General features: G+C 38.0%; 1 protein-coding gene across 5 annotated transcripts in view; it reads left to right on the top strand.

Annotated features, from left to right (window-relative positions):
* Window positions 1-21,511, top strand: part of LOC140533136 (anionic trypsin-like) — a 74,709-nt gene extending 53,198 nt beyond the window's left edge. For 3 of the 5 annotated variants that reach the window (XM_072652512.1, XM_072652513.1, XM_072652511.1), the window contains 5 exons: window positions 15,148-15,328; window positions 17,299-17,455; window positions 18,543-18,796; window positions 20,494-20,630; window positions 21,290-21,511. In XM_072652512.1, the coding sequence (XP_072508613.1) occupies window positions 15,268-15,328; window positions 17,299-17,455; window positions 18,543-18,796; window positions 20,494-20,630; window positions 21,290-21,442 (762 nt within the window). In that variant the 5' untranslated portion in view covers window positions 15,148-15,267 and the 3' untranslated portion in view covers window positions 21,443-21,511. Of the gene's footprint in view, window positions 1-11,765; window positions 11,799-15,147; window positions 15,329-17,298; window positions 17,456-18,542; window positions 18,797-20,493; window positions 20,631-21,289 lie in introns of all 5 variants that reach the window. The other 2 variants (XM_072652509.1, XM_072652510.1) reach the window with 1 other exon arrangement.
* The last annotated feature ends 420 nt before the right edge of the window (window positions 21,512-21,931 follow it).

A 21,931-nucleotide genomic window follows, 5' to 3' on the forward strand; every position in this document is an offset into this window, starting at 1 on the left:
CATGATCAAAAAAAAGAGCCTGGACATCATCTTTCATGAAATTATCAAGGAAAACTGCCCTGAGATTCTAGAACCAGAAAGCAAAATAAGTATTCAAGGAATCCACAGATCACCGCCTGAAAGACATCCAAAAAGAAAAACTCCTAGGAACATTGTGGCCAAATTTCAGAGTTCCCAGGTCAAGGAGAAAATATTGCAAGCAGCTAGAAAGAAACAGTTCAAGTACTGTGGAAATACAATCAGGATAACACAAGATCTAGCAGCTTCTACATTAAGGGATCGAAGGGCATGGAATAGGATATTCCAGAAGTCAAAGGAACTAGGACTAAAACCAAGAATCACCTACCCAGCAAAACTGAGTATAATACTTCAGGGGAAAAATTGGTCTTTCAATGAAATAGAGGACTTTCAAGCATTCTTGATGAAAAGACCAGAGCTGAAAAGAAAATTTGACTTTCAAACACAAGAATGAAGAGAAGCATGAAAAAGTAAATAGCAAGGAGAAGTCATAAGGGACTTTACTAAAGTTGAACTGTTTACATTCATACATGGAAAGACAATATTTGTAACTCTTGAAACTTTTCAGTATCTGGGTACTGGGTGGGATTACACACATACACATGCACACGCACACATACACACACATAGAGACAGAGTACACAGAGTGAATTGAAGAGAATGGGATCATATCTTAAAAAAATGAAATCAAGCAGTGAGAGAGAAATATATTGGGAGGAGAAAGGGAGAAATGGAATGGGGCAAATTATCTCTCATAAAAGAGGCAACCAAAAGACTTTTTTAGTTTGGGGACAAAAAGAGGGGAAGTGAGAGAAAAACAAGAAGTTTACTCTCATCACATTCCACTAAAGGAAGGAATAAAATGCACACTCATTTTGGTATGAAAACCTATCTTACAATACAGGAAAGTGGGGGATAAAGGGATAAGCAGGGTGGGGGGGATGATGAAAGGGAGAGCATGGGGAGGAGAGAGCAATTTGAGGTCAACACTCATGGGGAGGGACAGGATCAAAAGAAAGAACAGAAGTAATGGGGGACAGGATAGGATGGAGGGAAATATAATTAGTTCTTACACAACACTACTATTATGGGAGTCATTTTGCAAAACTACACAGATTTGGCCTATATTGAATTGCTTGCCTTCCAAAGGGAATGGGTGGGGAGGGAGGGAGGAAGAGAAGTTGGAACTCAAAGTTTTAGGAACAACTGTCGAGTACTGTTCTTGCCTCTAGGAAATAAGAAATACAGGTAAAGGGGTATAGGATGGAGACAAGGGCAGAGAGGGATGATAGAAAAGAGGGCAGATTGACAGACAGGGGCAATTAGAACGCTCAGTGTTTTGGGGTGGGGGGAGGGGACAAAAGGGGAGAAAATTTGGAACCCAAAATTTTGTGAAAATGAATGTTAAAAGTTAAATAAATAAATAAAGGGGGAAAAAAGAAAAAGATTTTTCTTATCTTTTTTATGAGTGATAATTTGCCACATTCCATTTCTTCCTTTCTCCTCTCAATATATTCCTCTTTCATCCCTTATTTTTACTTTTATGGATATCATTCCTTATGATTCAATTCAACCTGTGCTCTCTGTTTGCGTGTGTTTGCGTGCATGCGTGTGTGGGGGTGGGCGGGTGTGGGTGTGGATATAATCCATCCAGCTACCCAAATACTGAGAAAAGTCTGAAGAGTTACAAATATTATCTTTCCATGTAGAAATATAAACAGTTCAGCTTTAGAAAGTCCTTTATGATTTCTCTTTCCTGTTTACTTTTTCATGCTTCTCTTGATTCTTGTGTTTGAAATTCAAATTTTCTCTTCAGTTCTGGTCTTTTCATCAAGAATGCTTGAAAGTCCTCTGTATCATTGAAAGACCATTTTTTCCCCTGAAGTATTATACTGAGTTTTGATGGGTAGGTGATTCTTGGTTTTAAGTCCAGTTCCTTCGACTTCTGGAATATCCTATTCCAAGCCCTTCGATCCCTTAATGTAGAAGCTTCTAGATCCTGTGTTATCCTGATTGTGTTTCCACAATACTGCAATTGTTTCTTTCTAGCTGCTTGCAATAGTTTCTCCTTGACCTGGGAACTCTGAAATTTGGCCACAGTGTTCCTAGGAGTTTCTCCTTTAGCGTCTCTTTCAGGAGGTGATTGGTGGATTCTTTCAATATTTATTTTGCCCTCTGGTTCTAGAATATCAGGGCAGTTTTCTTTGATGATTTCATGGAAGATAATATCTAGGCTCTTTTCTTGATCATGGCTTTCAGGTAGTCCCATAATTTTTAAATTGTCTCTCTTGGATCTATTTTCCAGGTCAATTGTTTTTCCAGTGAGATATTTCACATTATCTTCTATTTTTTTCATTCCTTTGGTTTTGTTTTGCAACTTCTTGGTTTCTCATATAGTCATTACCTTCTCTGAACTCCACTCTCATTTTTAAAGAACTTTTTTGTTCAGTGAACTTTTGAACCTCCTTTTCCATTAAGCTAATTCTGCTTTCTAAAGCCTTCTTCTCCTCATTGACTTTTGGACTTCTTTTTCCAATTGAGATAGCCTATTTTTAAAGGTGTTATTTTCTTCACCATTTTTTGGGTCCCCTTTAGCAAGCTACTGACTTGCTTCTCAAGATCTTCTGTGGCCTGGGCCCATTGTATATTCATTTTGGAGGTAGTGAATGCAGAAGCCTTGACTTCTTTTGACAGTATGCTTTGTTCTTCCTCACCTGAAAGGATGGAAGGAAATAACTGTTCACCAAGAAATAATCTACAATGGTCTTATTTTTCCCTTTTTTGGGGGCATTTTCCCAGCCAGTTACTGGGCTTCTGAATCCCTTGTCAAGAGGAAGGTCCTGGTGCTCCTGTTCACCCCAGGACTGTGCTCAGGGCTGAGATCCAGATCAGCTGCTCAATTCCCCCAGGGGATTTAAGCTGAACCACTCCACAATGGAAGCTGCTGCCCTGCTGCTGCCACTGCTGCCTGAGGCCTGTGCTGGGGGGTGACCCTGCTCCTCTCCCTCCCAGTTGGGAAAGTCCTTTTACTGACCTTTGAAGCTTTCTTTGACACCTGTGGGTGAGGGATCTGCCAACCACTGCTGCTTCTGGGGATTTCACCTCTGAAGCCTACTCTGGTCCTGCTCCTCCCAGAGTCACATGTCCAAGGCTGGACTGGGCCCTGCTCCACATCCAATGTGATAGATCTTTCCCATTGCCCTTCCAGTTCACTTTGGGTTGGAAATCTCCACTCTGTCTTTCTGTGGCTTCTGCTGCTTTAGAATTTGTTGAGAGTCTTTCTTTACAGGTATTTTATGGACTGTGGAAGAAGAGCTAAAGTATGTATGTCTTCCTACTCCATCACCTTGTCTCTGCCCCCCAAGATTCTGGTTTTTAATCCACTCTGCTATCCACTTCTATTTTATGGAAGATATAATCCTATTCATATTCACAGTTATAATTACTGTGTATTCCTCTCCATCCTATCTCTCTTCATATATATTTTTCTCTCTTTTTATCCTGTCCTTACTCACCAGTGTTTTGTTTCTCATCACTGTCTCCTCTGCCCTGCCTTCTATAAGTCCTCTTCCTTTCCCCTTCTACTTTCCTATAGGGTAAGATAAATTTCTATATGGAACTGAGTGCATATGTTATTCTTCCTTGAACAGAATCCAGTGAGAATAAGGTTCAAACAAAGCTCACCCCTCCCTTCTTTTGCTCTACTGTATACATTTTTTGATCCTCTTCATGTGATCCTCTTCTCTTGGTACAAACCTTTTACTCATCCCTTAATTTTTTATATCATAATATCAAGGTTAACTTATACTCACACCCTCTGTCTATGTACACTCCTTCTAACTTCTCATTAAAGATCCAGTTCTCATGAGTTATGAGTATCATCTTCCCTTGTAAGGATGTAAGCAGTTTAACCTTCTGAATAGCATGTTTTTTTTCTTTTCTGTTTACCTTTTTATACTTCTCTTGAGTCTTGTATTTGAAGATCAAATTTTCTGTTCAGTTTTGGTCTTTAGGTTCATTGAATGTCCATCTTTTTCCCTGAAATATTATGCTCACTCTTGCTGGGTAGTTGATTCTTGATTGTAAACCAAGCCTTTCTGCCTTCTGGAATAGCATATTCTAAGCTTTTCAGTCTTAACTGTGGCTCCTTGATATTTGAATTTTTTCTTTCTGACTTGTAGTATTTTCTCCTTGATCTAATAATTCTGGAATTATTAGTGTTACAGTGTTCCTTGGAGTTTTCATTTTGGGATTTCTTTCAAGAGGTAATTGGTAAATTCTTTCAATTAACTATTTTACCCTGTGGTTCTAGGGCATCAAGGCAGTTTTCCTTGATAATTTCTTTAAAGATGTTGTCCAGGCTCTTTTTTTGATCATGGCTTTCAGGTAGGCCATTAATTCTTGTATCATCTCTCCTAGATCTATTTTCCAGGTCAGTTGTTTTTTCAAGGAGGTATTTTATATTTTCTTTTATTTTTCACCCTTTCAATTTTGTTTGATTGATTCTTAATGTCTCATAGAGCCATTAGCTTCCACTTGCCCAATTTTAATTTTTAAGGAATTATTTCTTCAGTTTGCTTTTCTACCACCTTTTCCATTTGTCCAGTTCTGCTTTTAAGGACTTGTTTTCTTAAGTGGATGTTTTTTTTCCAGTTTGGTCAATTGTATTTTTTAAGAAATTATTTTCTTCAGTCAACTTTTGTCCTTCCTTTTCTAAACTGTTGACTCTCACTTCTTTCCCCAAGGTCTTCTACCTCTCTTATTTGACTTTTAAAACCTTTTTTTGAGATTTTCCAAGAAGGTTTTTTAGGTTTGAGACTTATTCATATCCTCCTTTGAAGTTTTGCATATAGGCATTTTGACAATATTGTCCTCTTCTAAGTTTGTGTTCTGATCTTCCCTGTCACTATGATTTATAGAAAAGACCTCAAAGTATCAGGAGCCTGACCAATGGCTTTATGTTTAGGGCCCTCAGGTGCTGGTGGCTTGCTTACTAAGATGGAGTGGCCCAGCCCATTGCAGCCTATTGTTGCCTGGTTTCTGGGACTGGTAATTTGTCTTCTGTGCTGGGGCTGAAGGTCTCATAGCTGGCCTGGTGTGCCACTGGCCTGCTGAGCTAGAGCTAAGGGACCCAGTTGCTGATCTGTGCTGTGGCTAAGTGGTTCCCATTGACTTGCCCCAACACTACACTGTTCTGTGCTCCCCTTTCAGTAAGATGAGACAGACTTTTCCTGAAGTCCTTCTGTGTTATCTTAAGCTGGAAATGTGTTCCACTCTGTCTTTTTGTAAGCTCTTTCACTCCAGAATCTATATAGTGGCTTATTTTATGTTGTTTCTGAGGGAAAATGGGGAGAGCTCAGGCAACCTTCTGGCTTCTCTCTGCCATCCTGGCTCTAGCTTCTGACCATTATTTCGAATATGAAATAAAGTCTATACATCTCCCTTGCTACCAGCTCCCAGCTCCCAGATGTAAGATGTCTGTGATGCTGTCATCTCCTATACATTTCCTAGATGTTTCAAATGTAGTGGGAGTTGGATCATGTTTGAGACTGAGCCTATAGGAGTCATCCCATGGAACACATGCTGGAGTTCCTCAGAAAACTTGTGGTAACTTTGGGGATAAATACAGCTCAGGGATGAAACAATACCCTTATTGACCACTGAGCAGGAAGAGCCATTGACTCAGTGGACTTTAATGCATGTTACCTACCTCTGACTGCTCTTATATCTTCCCTTATCTCTTCCCCTGATGTAGATCACATCAGGCGTATTAGCACCTTTCTATGGAGGGGTTGGGAAAGCGGACAGTGTACAGAGGAAGGGTAATGTAAAATGCCTGTTCAGCAGTTATACAATTTTGATGTTTTAAGAATCTACCTCCAATGAGAATAGAACAGCACTTATAAATTATGGCTGCTGCTTTTAAAAGTTTTCTTAGAGATATGTGAACTTATGAGACTTTATTGTTTGTTTATGGTGTGTGTGTATGTAGAGGAAAATACATACATACATACATACATACATTCATACATACACATACACATACATAAATATATATACATACATATGTATATGTATATATATACCTGATCTGCATTTTATGTTGTACAAAGCTTCATGACTGATGTTTTTCTGTAGTTCCCAGAAATTTCTAGGATTCAGAGCTAAGAAAGATCTCTTAAGGGAGAAGAAGGCAGAGCTTCCCTGTGGCCAGTAGTACTTGGGCCCACTTGACCTAATATTTGTTGTTATTTTTATAGGAGAAATAGCTTTGTGTTGTTTAAAGAGTATATCTGGACTAATTGCCACAGGAGAAGGCAGGAGACAGATGGGGAATCAAAGAGAGAAAGGTGTCCCTCCAAGCATTTAGGAAACATGGTATTGACAAGCTGAAAAAGATCCAGAAGTGTGTAAACTAGATGGTGAATGGTCCTTAGATAATGCAATGTTAAGTCAAGTCATCAAGGATTTCTTAGAACTTACTATGTGCCAGGCACTGTGCTAAACTCTAGGAATACAAAGACAAGCAGAGAGACAGTTTCTGCCCCCAAGGAGCTTATAATTCTAATTGAAGAAGACCACACAAAGAAGGAAGCTGAAAGATCTGAGGTGGTGACATTGTAGAACAAGTCTGGAGAGTCAAGAGTACTGAAGCCTGGAGAAGAATGAAGATCAGCTGGTCTTAAAATGGAAGATCTGGGAGGAAAGATCTGGGAGCCAATCAGAGGTAGAGGTTACAGTGCAGGAAGTACTGTGTGAAGTCCTAGGGTGGAGTGTTCTTCCAGGGTGAAGTGGTGTCTAGGGCATTAGAGAAATTCTGGAGAGTCAGGACTGTAGCTGAATGTGAGGATGACTAGAAGAAAGTAGAAATTTTTACCCTGAAAAATAGAAGATTTAGTAATACATGGTAGCTGTCTTCACTTATTTTTCCCCAAGAGTTAATGAAGCTAGAGTTCAAAAAGACCTCTGAGGTTATCTACAATAGTCTTTTCATTTTGTAATTAAGGAAATTGAGGCCTATGGTGGTTAAGTGAATTTCCCAAGATCATATGTGTAGTAAGTGGTGAAAAACAAGATTTTTAACCTGTCTTCTGACTCCAGAGATGGAATAAAGAGCATGATGTTGGAAATTGTACAGAGGTAGATTTATACTTGCAATAAGGAAAAAATCTTTTGAATGATTAGAACCATCTTAAGGATGGCTGCCTTAGGCACTAGTGGTTCATATAATACTATACCTATGGGCACACACTCATACCTACACACACACACACACACACACACGCACACACACACACACACACACACACACACACACACACACACACCCTACTACTACAGCTACCACTACTACCAACAACAACAAATACAGTTCCTAAATTTCTGTTAGGACCACTATACTTTTTTTCTGGGGCTTCCATTGTCGTGGCCTTTCTCCTTTCCTAGATGAAAATGCATCTTTGGAATTAACCAATCTCCTTTCTCCATCTGCTACAATTATTTTGTAAGAGGGTCATTTGGTAAATCAATCAAATCACCCTATCCCACCTAAACTAAGTGATAAGATTGTATGTCTTGTGGCAATTTTCAGTTGAGAACACATCTCAATTGTTTGTTTAGCATGCATAAGGTCTGGAAACCTCCCTAGATTTAAAATAAAGTCTTCTAGTAGTCTATGTTGGTCACACCCTCTGGGGTGTGAATAAAACATCAAGTTCCAGAAATCAGATCTAAACATCTGCCAAAATAGAGGAATATATGAGTCATATGTGAACCAGGAGAGATCATTCCAGCTACATCCTTGAGAATTAACCTCTTGGTCTCCTACCCTCTTCCCTTGGCTGCAGGAGAATCCAGTGAATTTTAAAATGGCAGAGGATTTGAACCCTTTTTACCAGCATCCTAGCAATGTCTAGAGGATGGCAACAGGTGGTGGCTGTGTCTGCATCTCATAATGGATGCAGATTCAAAGTTCCACATAGACATAAGCAGAAAAAAAACTATACCTAAGAAGAACATTTTAGGAACTCTAGGCAAAGGACTTCTAGGATTAAAGTCATCCCATTATCTCAGGTATTCTCTAAGGTTTGAGCACATTTTTCCCTGGATTCAGTTTATGCTTGTAGGAGAACATGTCATAGGTGTTGAGGAGGATGGTTATACCAATGGTTCTTACTATACTTACTACAGTAAATACTCCTTTCAAAAAAAATTGACTGACTAATTTATGTCAACTGTTAATCATACAGGAATCACACTGGTGGGGGTTTGTGACCTATAGCATTGGGAGATGGGGAGGGGATTCTCAACTCCATCAAGGGTATCTAAAGAATTCTGAGGGACTATAGTAACTTTTCTCTGGGTACTCAACTTGTTAGTGAGAGTTAGGATAATAGCTCCAAAGTCGACATATACTATAATTCATTATTAGTAAGGCTATAAAGGTTTTTTTTAATTCTTTTTATCTCTCCCCTGGATTTCCTTACCTTTCTGTGTTTTGCTTCTGGGTTGATTTGGATATCAAAGAGCATAGGAAGAAATATTTTTTTCACTAAAATTATTCAAGAAAACTCAAAGAAAAATTATATAACTTTTTCCATTTTTAGGTGGTATTACTAATTTATAAGAGTAATAAATCTTGGAGTGAAACCTAATTTCCCATGATTTTTGATATCCTTTTTGAACTTTTCTGTCTTGTCTTAATGTATGTAATTCATGTAGATATTTCTTACATATGATGTCTTAATTTTTGTACTTTTGTAAAATCATCTCTTTGCCAGTGTAGTTTTTAAAAAATGATTTTATTTTCCCCAAAATTTACTAATTTATTTGTTTTCAGTTTTCAACATTAACTTCCATAAATTTTAAATTTTCTCCCCTTCCCTTCCCCTTCCTTTCCCAAGACAGCATGCAATCTTATATGAGCTTTCTACACATACATTCTCATTAAACACATTTTCACATTATTCATGTTGCACTGAAGAATTATAGCAAGTAAGAGAAAACACAATAAAAACAAAACAAAACTTAACAAAAGGGAAAATAGTCTGCTTCATTCTGCATTCCAACTCCATATTCTTTCTCTGGATGTGAATGGCATTTTGACCCATGAGTCCTTTGGAAATGTTTTAGGTCTTTGCATTGTTGTGAAGGGCTAAGTCTATCAAAAACAGTCCTCACACACTGTGTCTGTTTCTGTGTATAATGTTCTCCTGACTCTGCTCACTTCATTCAGCATCAGTTCATATAAGTTTTTCCTGGTTTTCCTGAAGGCCACCTATTCAGCATTTCTTATGGCCCAATAGTGCTCCGTTACCTTTACATACCACAACTTGCTCATCTATTCCCCAATTGATGGGCATCTGCTAGATTTCCAGTTCTTGGCCATCACAAAAAACTGCTATAAATATTTTTGTACGTGTGGGAACTTTTCCCGTTTTTATGATCTCTTGGGGATACAGTCCTAGAAGTGATATTGCTGGGTCAAAGTGTATGCACATTTTTGAAACCCTTTGAGCATAGTTCCAAATTGCTCTCCAGAATGGTTGGATCAGCTCACAGTTGCACTAGCAATGAATTGGTATTCCAACTCTCCCATATCTTCTCCAACATTTATCATCTTCTTGTTTTCTCATGTTAGCCCATCTGATAGGTGTGATATGGTACCTCACAGTTGTTTTGATTTACATCTCGTTAATCAATAGTGATTTAGAACATTTTTTTATATGACTATAGATAGTTTTAATTTCTGTCTCTGAAAACCACCAGTTCATATCCTTTGACCATTTATCAACTGGGTAATGGCTTATATACTTGTAAATTTGACTCAGTTCTCTATGTATTTTAGAAATCAGGTCTTTATCACACACACTTGCTGTAAGAGTGCTTCCCTCCTAATCTTGATTGCATTGGCTTTGTTTGTACAAAAACTTTTCAATTTAATGTATTCAAAATCATCTATTTTGCATTTCATAATGTTTTCTATCTTTTATTTAGCTATAAATTCCTCTGTTTTCCATAAATCTGACAAATAAACAATTCCTTGCTCCCCTAGTTTGTATATAGTATCAATCTTTATACCTAGATCATGTACACATTTGAACTTTTTTCTAGTATGCGGTATCAGGCATTGGTCTATCCAGTTTCCCCAGCAGTTTTTGTTAAACTGTAAATTCTTATCCCAGAAGCTAGAGTCCTTGGGTTTATTATAGTTACTGACTACTGTGTATTATTGACTACTGTGTTATTGACTAACCTATTCCACTGATCTACCCCTCTATTTCTTAGCCAATACTAAGTGGTTTTGATGATTGCTGCTTTATAATACAATTTAAGAGCGGTATGGCTAGGCCACCTTTGCTAGCATTTCTTTTCATTAATTCCCTTCATATTCTGGACATTTTGTTCTTCCAGATGAATTTTGATATTATTTTTTCTTCCTCTATAAAATAATTTTTTGGTAGTTTGATTAGTGTGACACTAAATAAGTAAATTAATTTAGATAGAATGGTCATTTTTCTTTTATTAGCTCAGCCAATCCACAAGAAATTGATGTTTTTCCAATTACTTAGATCTGACTTTATTTGTATGAAAAGTGTTTTGTAATTGTGTTTATATAGTCACTGGGTTTGTTTGGGCAGGTAGACTTCCAAATATTTCATTGTGTCTACAGCAACATTAAATGGGATTTCTCTTTCTATTGCTTGCTGTTGGGCTTTGTTGGTAAACATATAGAAATGCAGATGATTTATGTGGGTTTATTTTGTATCCCACAACTTTGCTAAAATTGTTTATTAATTCTAGTAGTTTTTTTCTTTGATTCTCTAGGATTCTGTAAGTATATCATCATATTGTCTGCAAAGAGTGATAACTCAGTTTCTTCTTTACCTATTCTAATTCCTTCAATTTCTTTTTCTTCTCTTATTGCTAAAGCTAACATTTCTAGTGCCATATTGAAAAACAGTGGTGATAATGGACTTCCTTGTTTCATCCCTGATCTTATTTGAAATACATCTAGCGTATCCCTATTACATATAATGCTTGCCAATGGTTTTAGGTAGATTCTACTTATCATTTTAATGAAGGCTTCATTTATTCCTATGCTCTCCAGTGTTTTCAATAGGAGTTGGTGTATTTTGTCAATAGCTTTTTCTGCATCTGTTGAGATAATCATATATTTCTGCTAGTTTTGTTGTTCAGATGATCAGTAATGCTGATAGTTTTCCTAATATTGAACCAGCCCTGCATTACTTGTATAAATCTTACCTGATCATAATGTATTATTCTTGTGATAAGTTGCTGTATTCTTTTTGCTAATATCTTATTTAAAATTTTTGCATCTATATTCATTAGAGAAATTGGTATATAATTTTCTTTATCTGTTTTGGCTCTTCCTGGTTTAGATATCAGAAACATATTTGCATCATAAAAAGAATTTGGTAGGACTCCTTCTTCCCCAATTTTCCCAAATAGTATATATATTATATTGGAATTGACTGTTTCTTAAATGTTTGATAGAATTCACTTGTAAATCCATCTGTCTCTGGAGATTTTTTCCTAGGGAGTTCATGGATGGCTTGTTCAATTTCGTTTTCTGAGATTTATTTAAAATTTTTACTTCTCCTCCTGTTAATATGGGCAATTTATGTTTTTGTAAATATTCATCTATTTCACTAACCTTGTTAAATTTATGCGCATACAGTTGGGCAAAACGATTTCTAATTATTGTTTTAATTTTCTCTTCATAGGAGGTGAATTTGCTGTTTTTGTTTTTGATACTGGTAATTTGGTTTTCTTTTATATTTTTTAAAAATAAAATTGACCAAAGGTTTTTCGATTTTATTGTCATTTTCATAAAACCAGCTCTTAATTTTATTTATTAATTCAATAGTTTTCTTAATTTCAATTTTGTTAATCTCTCCTTTGATTTTTATTTCTAATTTGGTATTTAATTGGGGGTTTCAAATTCGTTCTTTTTCTAGTTTTTTCAATTGCATGCCCAATTCTCTGATCTCCTCTTTCTCTATTTTATTCATATAAGTTTTGGGAGATATAAAAAGTCCCCTAAGAACTTCTTTTTCTACATCCCGTATGTTTTGGTGGGTTATCTCATTATTGTCATTCTCTTGAATGAAGTTATTATAACCCACTCATTCTTTAGGATTAGGTTATTTAGTTTCCAATTAATGTTCGATCTATCTTTCCATGGTCCTTTATTACATATAATTTTTTATTTCATTGTACACTGTATTGTGAAATTTTTATGCCCTAGTACATGGTCAATTTTTGTGTATGTGCCATGAACCTCTGAGAAAAAAGGTATATTCCTTTCTACTCCCATCCAGTTTTCTCTAGAGGTCTATCATATCTACCTTTTTCAGAATTCTATTTACCTCTTTAACTTCTTTTATTTATTTTGAGGTTATATTTATTAAGTTCAAAGGTGGGATTGAGGTCCCTCACTAGTATAATTTTGCTGTCTGTTTCTTCCTGTAACCCCCTTAACTTCTCCTCTAATAATCTGGATGTTATACCACTTGATGCATACATGCTTAATAATGATATTACTTCATTGTCTATGGTGCCTTTTAGCAGGATATAGTTTTCTTCCTTGTCTCTTTTGATTAGATCTGTTTTTGTTTTGGCTTTGTCTGAGATTAGGATTGCTACCCCTGCTTTTTTTACTTCAGCTGAAGCATAATTTATTCTGTTCCAGCCTTTACCTTTCCCCTGTGTGTATCCTCCTGTTTCAAATGTGTTTCTTGTAAACAACATATTGTAGGATTATGTTTTTTAATTCATTCTTCTATCTGTCTCTGCTTTATGGGAGAGTACATCCCATTCACATTCACAATTATGATTACTGTCTGTGTCTTTCTCTCCATCCTATTTCCCCCCCATTTATGATGTTTTTCTCCCTTCTTCCTTCCTCTCCTCAAAAGAGTTTTGCTTTTGACCACCACCTCCCTCAGTCTTCTCTCCCGTCTATCAGCCTCCCTCCTTTTTCTTTCCTTTTTCCCTTACTTTTTCTTCCCTCCCTTCTAACTACTCCTTTCTTTTCTTTCCCCTTTCCCCTCCTACTGCTTGTAGGGCAAGTTAGATTTCTATACTTAACTGAAAATGTTATTCCTTCCTTTAACCAAATCTGATGAGAGAGAAGCTCAAACAATGCTTTTTTCTCCCTTCTTTCCCTCTATTATAATGTTTTTGTGACTCTTCATGTGACATAATTTACCCTTTTCTGTCTCCTCCTTTTCTCTTCTCCCATTCACAAAGCTTAATTGGATTAGTTAATTTATACATACATCCTCTATGTATATCCCTTTTAAGTGTTGAAATAAACATACAATTCTCAACATTAACAAGTATCATCCTCTCATATAGGAATGTAAACAGTTAATCTTTATTGAATAACACATTTTTTCTTTTCTTACTGTTTATCGTTTTATGCCTCTCTTGATTCTTGTATTTGAAGATCAAATTTTCCATTGAGCACTAGCCTTTTCACCAAAAAGGTCTTGAAATCCCTTATTTCATTGAATGTTCATCTCCTTGCATGAATTATTCAGTTTTGCTGAGTAATTGATCCTTGATTGTAGTACCAGTTCCTTTGTCTGACAGAATATCATATTCCAATCCATCCAATCTTTTAATGTAGAAGATGCAAGGTCCTGTGCGATCCTGACTGTTGTTCCTTGATCTTCAAATTGTTTTTTCCTAGTTTCTTGCACTCATTTGACTACAAAAATTCTTGGCAATTTCAATTTGGGATCTCTTTCAGGAGATGATTGGTAGATTCTTCTGATGACTACTTTGCCCTCTGGTTCTAGGACTTCAGGACAATTTTCCTTGATGATTTCTTGGAATACACTGTCCAGGCTCTTTTTTTCATCATGGATTTATTGTAGACCAATAATTCTTAGTTTTTCTCTCCTGGATCTATTTTCCAGGTCACTTGTTTTTTCAACTAGATATTTTATGATTTCTTCTATTTTTTTCATTCTTTAGGTTTTGTTTGACTGATTCTTGATGCCTCATAGTCATTAGTCTCTACTTGTCCAATTTTAATTTTTAATTAATTGTTTTATTCAGTTAGCTTTTGTACCTCCTTTTCCACTTGTCCAATTGTTCCTCTTAAGTAGTTATTTTCTCTAGTTAGGTTTTGTACCTCCTTATCCATGTGACTAACTTTGCTTTTTAAGGAACTGTTCTCTTCAGTGAATTCTTTTTTCATTTTATCAATTGTATTTTTAAAATCATTGTTCAATTTTTCTTCTACTGCTCTAATTTTTCTTTTAAAATCCATCTTGAGCTCTTCCAGGAATCCTTTTTGTGCTTGAGATCAGTTTATATTCCCTTTTGAGACTTCAGATATGGTAATTGGTATTTGGTAATTAAATCAACCAGTTCATTAGATGCCCTGACATGTAGTTTATCCAGGTCTAGGTAGACAAGTGCTCCTTTACCTTCTTCACTCATATCTCCATTCCTTTTAATCTATTTTTCTTCTTTTTTCCCAATCCAAATGATGGTGATGACAATAATAATATCCCCCTATTCAAAATCTTGATCAAGGTAGCTCCTGCTTGGCACCCACCTGAGGTAAATAGGATGTGGGTAGAAAAGTTGAACCCCCCAAGAAGGCCTAGTAGTGTTTTCTAAATCCCATTTAACATTGGAGTCCTCATTACCAAAAGATTTAGGATTTGTCCTGGAAGAAGGGTCTTCTTCCTCAAAAGTAGAAGCAATGGAGGGCATAATTTCTTGTGCTTTCAAAGGTCTAGAATCAGAGAAATTTCTAACATCCCCTAGCGATGATTTCATTCATGATCAGAGCTCCCCTCAAACCATCTAGATAAATCTCTAAGTGGATTTTTCAGAATTTCAGGTAACTGTTAGTCCTTTTTCCTCCCCACCCCCCTCCATCAACATCACCACTTACATCATCACTGCAAACATACTTATCCTAACCAAGAAAAATATAGGTCATTAGAAATATCCTTGCTTGCACTCTGTAGGGATCACATCTATTCCACTTTATCATCTCTCAAGAATCTTCACTGGAATCAAGTAATTTTTTTTGTCAACAGAAACTTTTATTATCTTTAAGTAATTTGTCTTTCAAAATAGGTAAATGCAAGAAGGCTGATGCAAGATCCAGGGAAGGGAAAGTTGACAGGTGTATGTGTTAAGGGAGAAGTGACCTTCCCAACTACACACACAGAGGTATAAAGCCGGGAGCCTTCATCAATGTCAGACACACTGGTCAACATGAAGTTCCTACTTATCCTGTCCCTCATAGGAGCAGCTGGTGAGTTCCCCTCATGCCTACCTCCCTCATTATTCCTTTAGAGTCACCTTCTGTTTCTCTCATTGTATCCTTGTATTTCTCCCTTTCCAGATAGTCTGGCTTTCCCTTTCTCCCTTATTTATTTGTTTAGCTTATCCCCCTTTCACTGGCATCCCCACCCCACTCCTTTTCTATATGTCTCCATTCTGTTCTCATCACATAATGTTCAACCATGCCTGTCACGAAACTTTTTCTCTAAACTCACAACTATGCTAGAGTCAGTTCAAACTTGGTTCTACTGTTACAAGTTCAATTTTAGCATTTACATCTTGGAAATCAGCTGCTGCTACTAATTAGGGTTTGCTTTTGTTGCTGCTGTTCATTGGGACAGCTAGGTGGTGCAGTGGATAGAGCACCAGTGCAGGAGTCAGGAGGACCTAAGTTCAAATCTAACCTCAGACACTTGACACTTACTAGCTGTGTGACCTTGTGCAAGTCACTTAACCTCAGTTGCCTCAGCCTGGGTCATCTCCAATCATCCTGATGAATATCTGGTCACTGGATTCAGATGGCTCTGAAGGAGAAGTGAGGCTGGTGACCTGCACAGCCCTCACTCAAAACAAAGTCAAGTGCAAGTCATGTCATTATTTCTCTGATGGTATGGTCTTTTTTTGGCAAGGAAGGATGAACACACACACACACGTTGATTGTTTATACTTAGGAAAATGATGGAGAAAATCTTAGCAATATAAATTAAATTTAAAATTATGTCAGGTTATCACATAGATCAAGTTGTCACTAGTCCATTCCTGTCTAAACTGGACCACTAGCTGCAGAGATCTAATCAAACCAGTGTGTGAATGAAAACTTCCTATACAATTCCATTTTGTGAAAGCCCTGATGATACATGGTTTCCTATAGAAAAAAAAAGCTGATGGGTGGTCCCATACTAGAAGCTGGGGAAAATATCTAATGCAGAATGTTATTTGGATTCCTTAAGCTCCAAATGAGCTGGACCTAGGGCAGAAAACTTTGTGGGATTTCCCATATATTGGGGAAAGGAATTTGTATTTTTTTAAAGGGATGATTGCAAACAAGGGAGAGCAGACACAAACACACAGATATACACACAAATACACATACATACATATATATACATATATATGCATGTAGATAGTCTGTATGTATGCACGTATGTATGTATGTACTAATATTTTGTTTCCCCAGAAAAAGGTGAGCTCCTTGAGTGCAAGGACAATTTCATTTTTGCATTTTTGTCTCTGTAACCTCACATAGGAAAAGGAACTTAATAAGTGTTTATTGATTGATAAATAATTGAAAAGAAAGATTGGTCTGACCTGACCATGCAATGGAAGGCTGGTTGTTTCTCTCTCTATTGTACTCATCACAACAATTTGTTGTTGTTGAGTTACTTTTCAGTTGTATCTGACACTCCATGACCCATTTTGTGATTTTCGTGGCAACGATACTGGAAGGGTTTGCCATTTTCTTCTCCAGCTCTTTTATGGATAAAGAGACTCAGGCAAACAGGGTTAAATGATTCCAGGATCACATAGCTAGTGAGTATCTGAGGTCAGATTTGAACTCAGGAAGGGGAGTTTTCCTAACTCCAGGCCCAGCACTCTATCCTCTGCACCACTAACTGCCCCATCATCGCAATACTCATGAACAAAATCTAGGAAACACAGTAGTTGATACCATGCTTAGTGATTGGGGCTCATAAATACTAAATAGTTGATAAAGATGATCAGGGACAGGGAGACTAAAGTACTGATAATGTTAATACTGGCCATAACTGCAAAGGCTTTAGTGCGAGGAGACATGGAATCTCAGACTTAGAAAAAGCTAATATTATATTTAAAAATTAAAAAATAAACTTATAGAAGATAATCATAGAAATCATACCCAGCTGTCAGGGTTTAGGACTTTCATTTTGTTAAATTGTTATCTTTTTCTTTTTCCACCTGAAGTTGCTTTCTCCAGTGATGAGGACAAGATTGTTGGGGGTGAAACATGTGTGGAATCTTCAGTCCCTTTCCAGGCATCTCTGAATGCTGGCTACCATTTCTGTGGTGGCTCTCTCATCGATGAGCAGTGGGTAGTGTCTGCTGCTCACTGTTACCAGTAGTAAGTGACAGAACATGCCCAACTCTGGGGTCCTCCAGCTACTCTTATAAAAGTCATGGGGAAAGGTGGGCAAGCTCTGAGGGGAAGAGGACAAAATCTTAACAATGACAACCTCTTTTTTTTTTTTTTTAGCACAGCTTAAGCATGGGAGAGTGTTTAGTAGTAGGGAAGGAAATAGGATCTATATGGAAAGTTTGCTACTTCCTCTCCCCATCTCCACGGTCACTATCGGATTAACAAGCACCCCTGGAGTTGTAGAGAAAGCATGGTTCCCCAATTTTATGAAATAATGTTCTCTTCCACTTAACTTTATTGTTGCAATAAATTGTGGGAGGTTCTGCATTAAATATGATTCATGCCTATATTTCTTTTGAAGTAGGATTTAAGTTTTTGTTACTGCATCTTCTAACCCTTTCCCTCAAAGTAAGATAATTCTGGTATTTGGGGTAGACTTCGTTGAAGGGGATTGCAGTGGATAAAGAAAGATGTCTACAGTATGACTACATGATCAATCCTGTCCATGATTGAGGTCTAATGGAGAAAGCAAAAATGACAGTTGGGGAAATTCCTTTAAATGAGAATTTGAAATAAGAATGGGAATGGATTGGAAAGAAGACTGTGAGCTAAGTCCTAAATGTAATGGAGATGATAGCATGATTATGAAGTCCAGAGATGGCAGCAATAAGAATTTGTACAAGATGGTACAAAGTAACATGCCTTAGATATGGGAGAGAGGCTAGTGGTAGGGAAGGAACTAGGAAGGCCAGGTACACCCAGGGAAAAGTCTATCATGATCACAAGATGGGCTGGGAGTGGGAGTGGTAGTTCAAGTTTTGAGTAAGACAATGGGTGAGTCTCAGGGATAGGAGAGAAGAGGAATCATGCTACTCCCTGCCCTGACCAATACTAGCACTTTTGATAAAACCTCAGGTTCTCTAAGTTAGTCCCAGCTCTGTCCCCAAGCCTCCAGAATTGGCCAGTGATCCATAACTTCCAGAACTGTAGGAAAATTGTGCACCCTGGGCTAAGAAGAGAATTTCCCTCTGAGGATACTTGTATCACTGAACATAATTCTCCTTCCTTATAGTCGCATCCAAGTAAGACTCGGAGAGCACAACATTGAGGCTGCTGATGGAAATGAACAATTTATTTCTTCAGAAAAGATCATCCGCCACCCTAAGTTCAACTACTGGACTCTAGATAATGATATTTTGCTGATCAAGCTGAAAACTCCTGCCGTCCTTAATGAATATGTGAATACCATCTCCCTGCCCAGTTCCTGTGCTCCTGCAGGAACCCAGTGCCTTATCTCTGGTTGGGGCAATACCCTAAGCTCTGGTGGTAAGTAGCATTGTCCTGTCCTATAATCCTTCCCTTCCATCAGCCCCCTAACCTTTGGTTGGTTTCTCCCTTGTTCCTATTCTGTGTAATAGGCTTCCTGTTCTTTAACCTTAGCTAGGTCTCAAGACACAAAATGAATCAACACCATCACAGGGCAGATGAGGAAAAATTTCCACAGCTGAACTTCAAAGTTCATTCTAGGAAATATTTCTCTCTCCTCCTGCCACCAACCTACCTCAAGCCCCCAAAGGAAATGAAATGATTTGCTGGGTCAGGTATAGAGAAACTCTCTTTCCCTTAAATCAATGGGGAGTAGAGGATCACAAATTTGGAGCTTAAAAGTTGTCTCATCTAACTACCTCACTTTACAAATGAGAAAATCAAGGCTCAGAGAGATTGTCATTTATCCATGGTTATACAGGTTTTAAGTAGCATCACCATTTAAGCCCTACATTTACAATTCTTAACCATGATGCAAGTAACTAGGGCTTTGAATGTCTCAGAGCCCTGGAACTGAGAAGCTAATGAAAACACCAGTACTCCTTGGATGGGTAAAAATAACTGAATTTTTTACCTTGTTAATGAAAACAGAACAGAAAGCTACCAATTTCCTCCTCCTTAGTATCTTTTACTCAGGTAAGTTGCTGATTAGCTCTACCTGCCCCCTCCCCTCTTTTCAATGTCCCAGGACCTCTGTGACTGTGTTACTAAGTCCTAAGGGTCCTACCATCTCTCCCCACACTGGGCCTTGTGTCCTTATGTCTTGCCCCACATGAGGCCATGTATGCTGACTTATGAGGTACCTCATTCACCTCAAATGTTTGCCCAGGGTATATTTCATAGAAGTCATCCTGGCTGCTAAAATATGGTTATTGTTCTGCCAGAATCCTCTGCTTTCTACCTGTATGTCCCTAGGCAAGCTGGTATATGAATTGAGCCTCAGTTTTATTACCAGTAAAATGAATGAACCTTCTCAAGATTTTATATGACTTATGAGTCTATGAGTACCTAGTTCTCCCTCCATGTCACAGAACCACTTGATATACTTTCCAGCTTTGAAATGTATGCCTCCTGCCCCACCTTTCATGAAGATGAAGCACTTCTGGTGGTTCTGGCCTTCTGTTAAATGGAAGAGCTTGATTAGCAGACTTAATTTAAGGTTGATTGATATTCACCCGTTTCCTGACATTTCTGCTACTTCCTTATTCTCTCAGCAGTCAAAAGACCTGTCTTTTTTTTGGATACCAATACCACAATTTTACAAAGCCACACATTTTAAACATAGAGTGAGGAAAAGAAGATGCTTTTCTTGTCTGACCTCTTATATGCTGTATTTACGTTTATTTATTCATCAAATATTTCATAAGTGTCTACTATGTCCAAAACACTATGCTGGGTGCTTTGGGGGACCCTTAGGCTTATAGACCAGTCCTTGCCTTCAAGGAGCTGATTATAGTCTAGTTGAGGAACTGAAACAAGTATGAATGACTATGGTACTGGATCTATATGTCAGCTGCCATTAGAGAAGTATAAAACGATATGCAAGTTATATTAGAGGAAGAAATACAAGCTGTTGTTTCTTTCCCGAGGTAAGATTTTGTCTCCAATCAGCTCTCAGGGTTTAGAACTTGGCTTGTCTTTGTGACGTGCTCTGATGCCCACTGTTTCTTGTTTATCTACTCCTGTGTTCTCTACAGCCAACTACCCTGATCTGCTTCAGTGTTTGGTCGCCCCCATCCTGTCTGATGCTGATTGCCAGGCCTCTTACCCTGGAGAGATCACTGACAATATGGTCTGTGTTGGCTTCCTAGAGGGTGGAAAGGATTCCTGCCAGGTAAGGCCCTGTTTGTTTAGAAAACAAAGATACCCATGGGATTGCAGGGCTTCTGGGACTATCTAAGCTTCTCTGATCAGAGAGAGCAGAGCTGTATCTCTGCTCAGGGCTCTACTCTCTAGAGCAGAGGTTCTTAATCTGGGGTCCATGAACCCTCAGAAAGTCTATAGAGAGATTTGAGGAGGTCCATGAACTTAAAGAAAAAGAGAAAAATACAACTTTACTACATTTCTAACTGATATTAAACATTGTCTTCACTTATGAATGTAGACAACAACCATTATTCTGAGAAAAGCTTCACTAGGCTTCCAAAGGAGTCCGTGATACAAAGTTAAAAGCCCCTGCCAAAGAGCCACCCTAAAACAGGGATAAATGTGAGCTGATATCTTTAGTAGCAGGCATTTAGGGCCTGGAATTCCAACTCATATATCATTGAAGCTAAGGTTATGAAGAAATAATAAAGGTTAGGGGAACAGGCCCAAAGATCTGAAGGGATAGAAATGGTATTGGAAAGGAATGTTGTAGAGGGCTTTGTGTACCGGCTAGTCTATTGGACTAGGGCAGCTACAGAGTTCTTTCCATTGTTCCAAGGCCTGGGCTTTAGTCCCTCCCTTTTTTCTTTCTCGCCCTCTTCATTCATTCTTACTTTCCTTTTCCAGGGTGACTCAGGTGGCCCTGTGGCCTGTAATGGAGAGCTCCAGGGTATTGTCTCCTGGGGCTATGGCTGTGCTCAGAAAAACAGGCCTGGTGTCTACACCAAGGTCTGCAGATATGTGGACTGGATCAAGGAAACTATTGCTGCCAACAGCTAAATCCCTCTTCTACCCCACATCAGTTGGTCTGGATTGTTGACATCATATTAATAAAGTGATGCCTTGTGATGTCTGTGTCTTGTGCTTGGAGTCTATGCTCGGTTTCCCCAGATTTGTCTCTTAGATCACATAGATGCTTCTAAGCAGTTATGGCCAAAGACAGTACTGACTGAGGGCAGTGGTCTTCTCCTCCAGATCCCGATAAGGGATCTCTTAGATCCTAAGGGAATTCTGGTATCAATATTGACTCTTGGTAATAAAAAGTAGGGTCATTTTATTCATGTCAGCTGTAACTATGAACTTATGGATTTGTCATTACTAATTCCTAGGTACTGGGATGGGGGAAGTTAGGTGGCACAGTAGATAAAGTGCCAGGTCTACAGTCAGAAAGATTCCTCTTCTTAAGTTCAAATCTGACTTCAGACGCTTATGAGCTATATAACCCTGGTTAAGTCACTGGGTAAGTCACTTAACCCTGTTTGCTTTAGT

This window comes from Notamacropus eugenii, chromosome 3, assembly GCF_028372415.1.
Source record: "Notamacropus eugenii isolate mMacEug1 chromosome 3, mMacEug1.pri_v2, whole genome shotgun sequence".
In the NCBI taxonomy this organism is placed as follows: Eukaryota; Metazoa; Chordata; class Mammalia; order Diprotodontia; family Macropodidae; genus Notamacropus; species Notamacropus eugenii.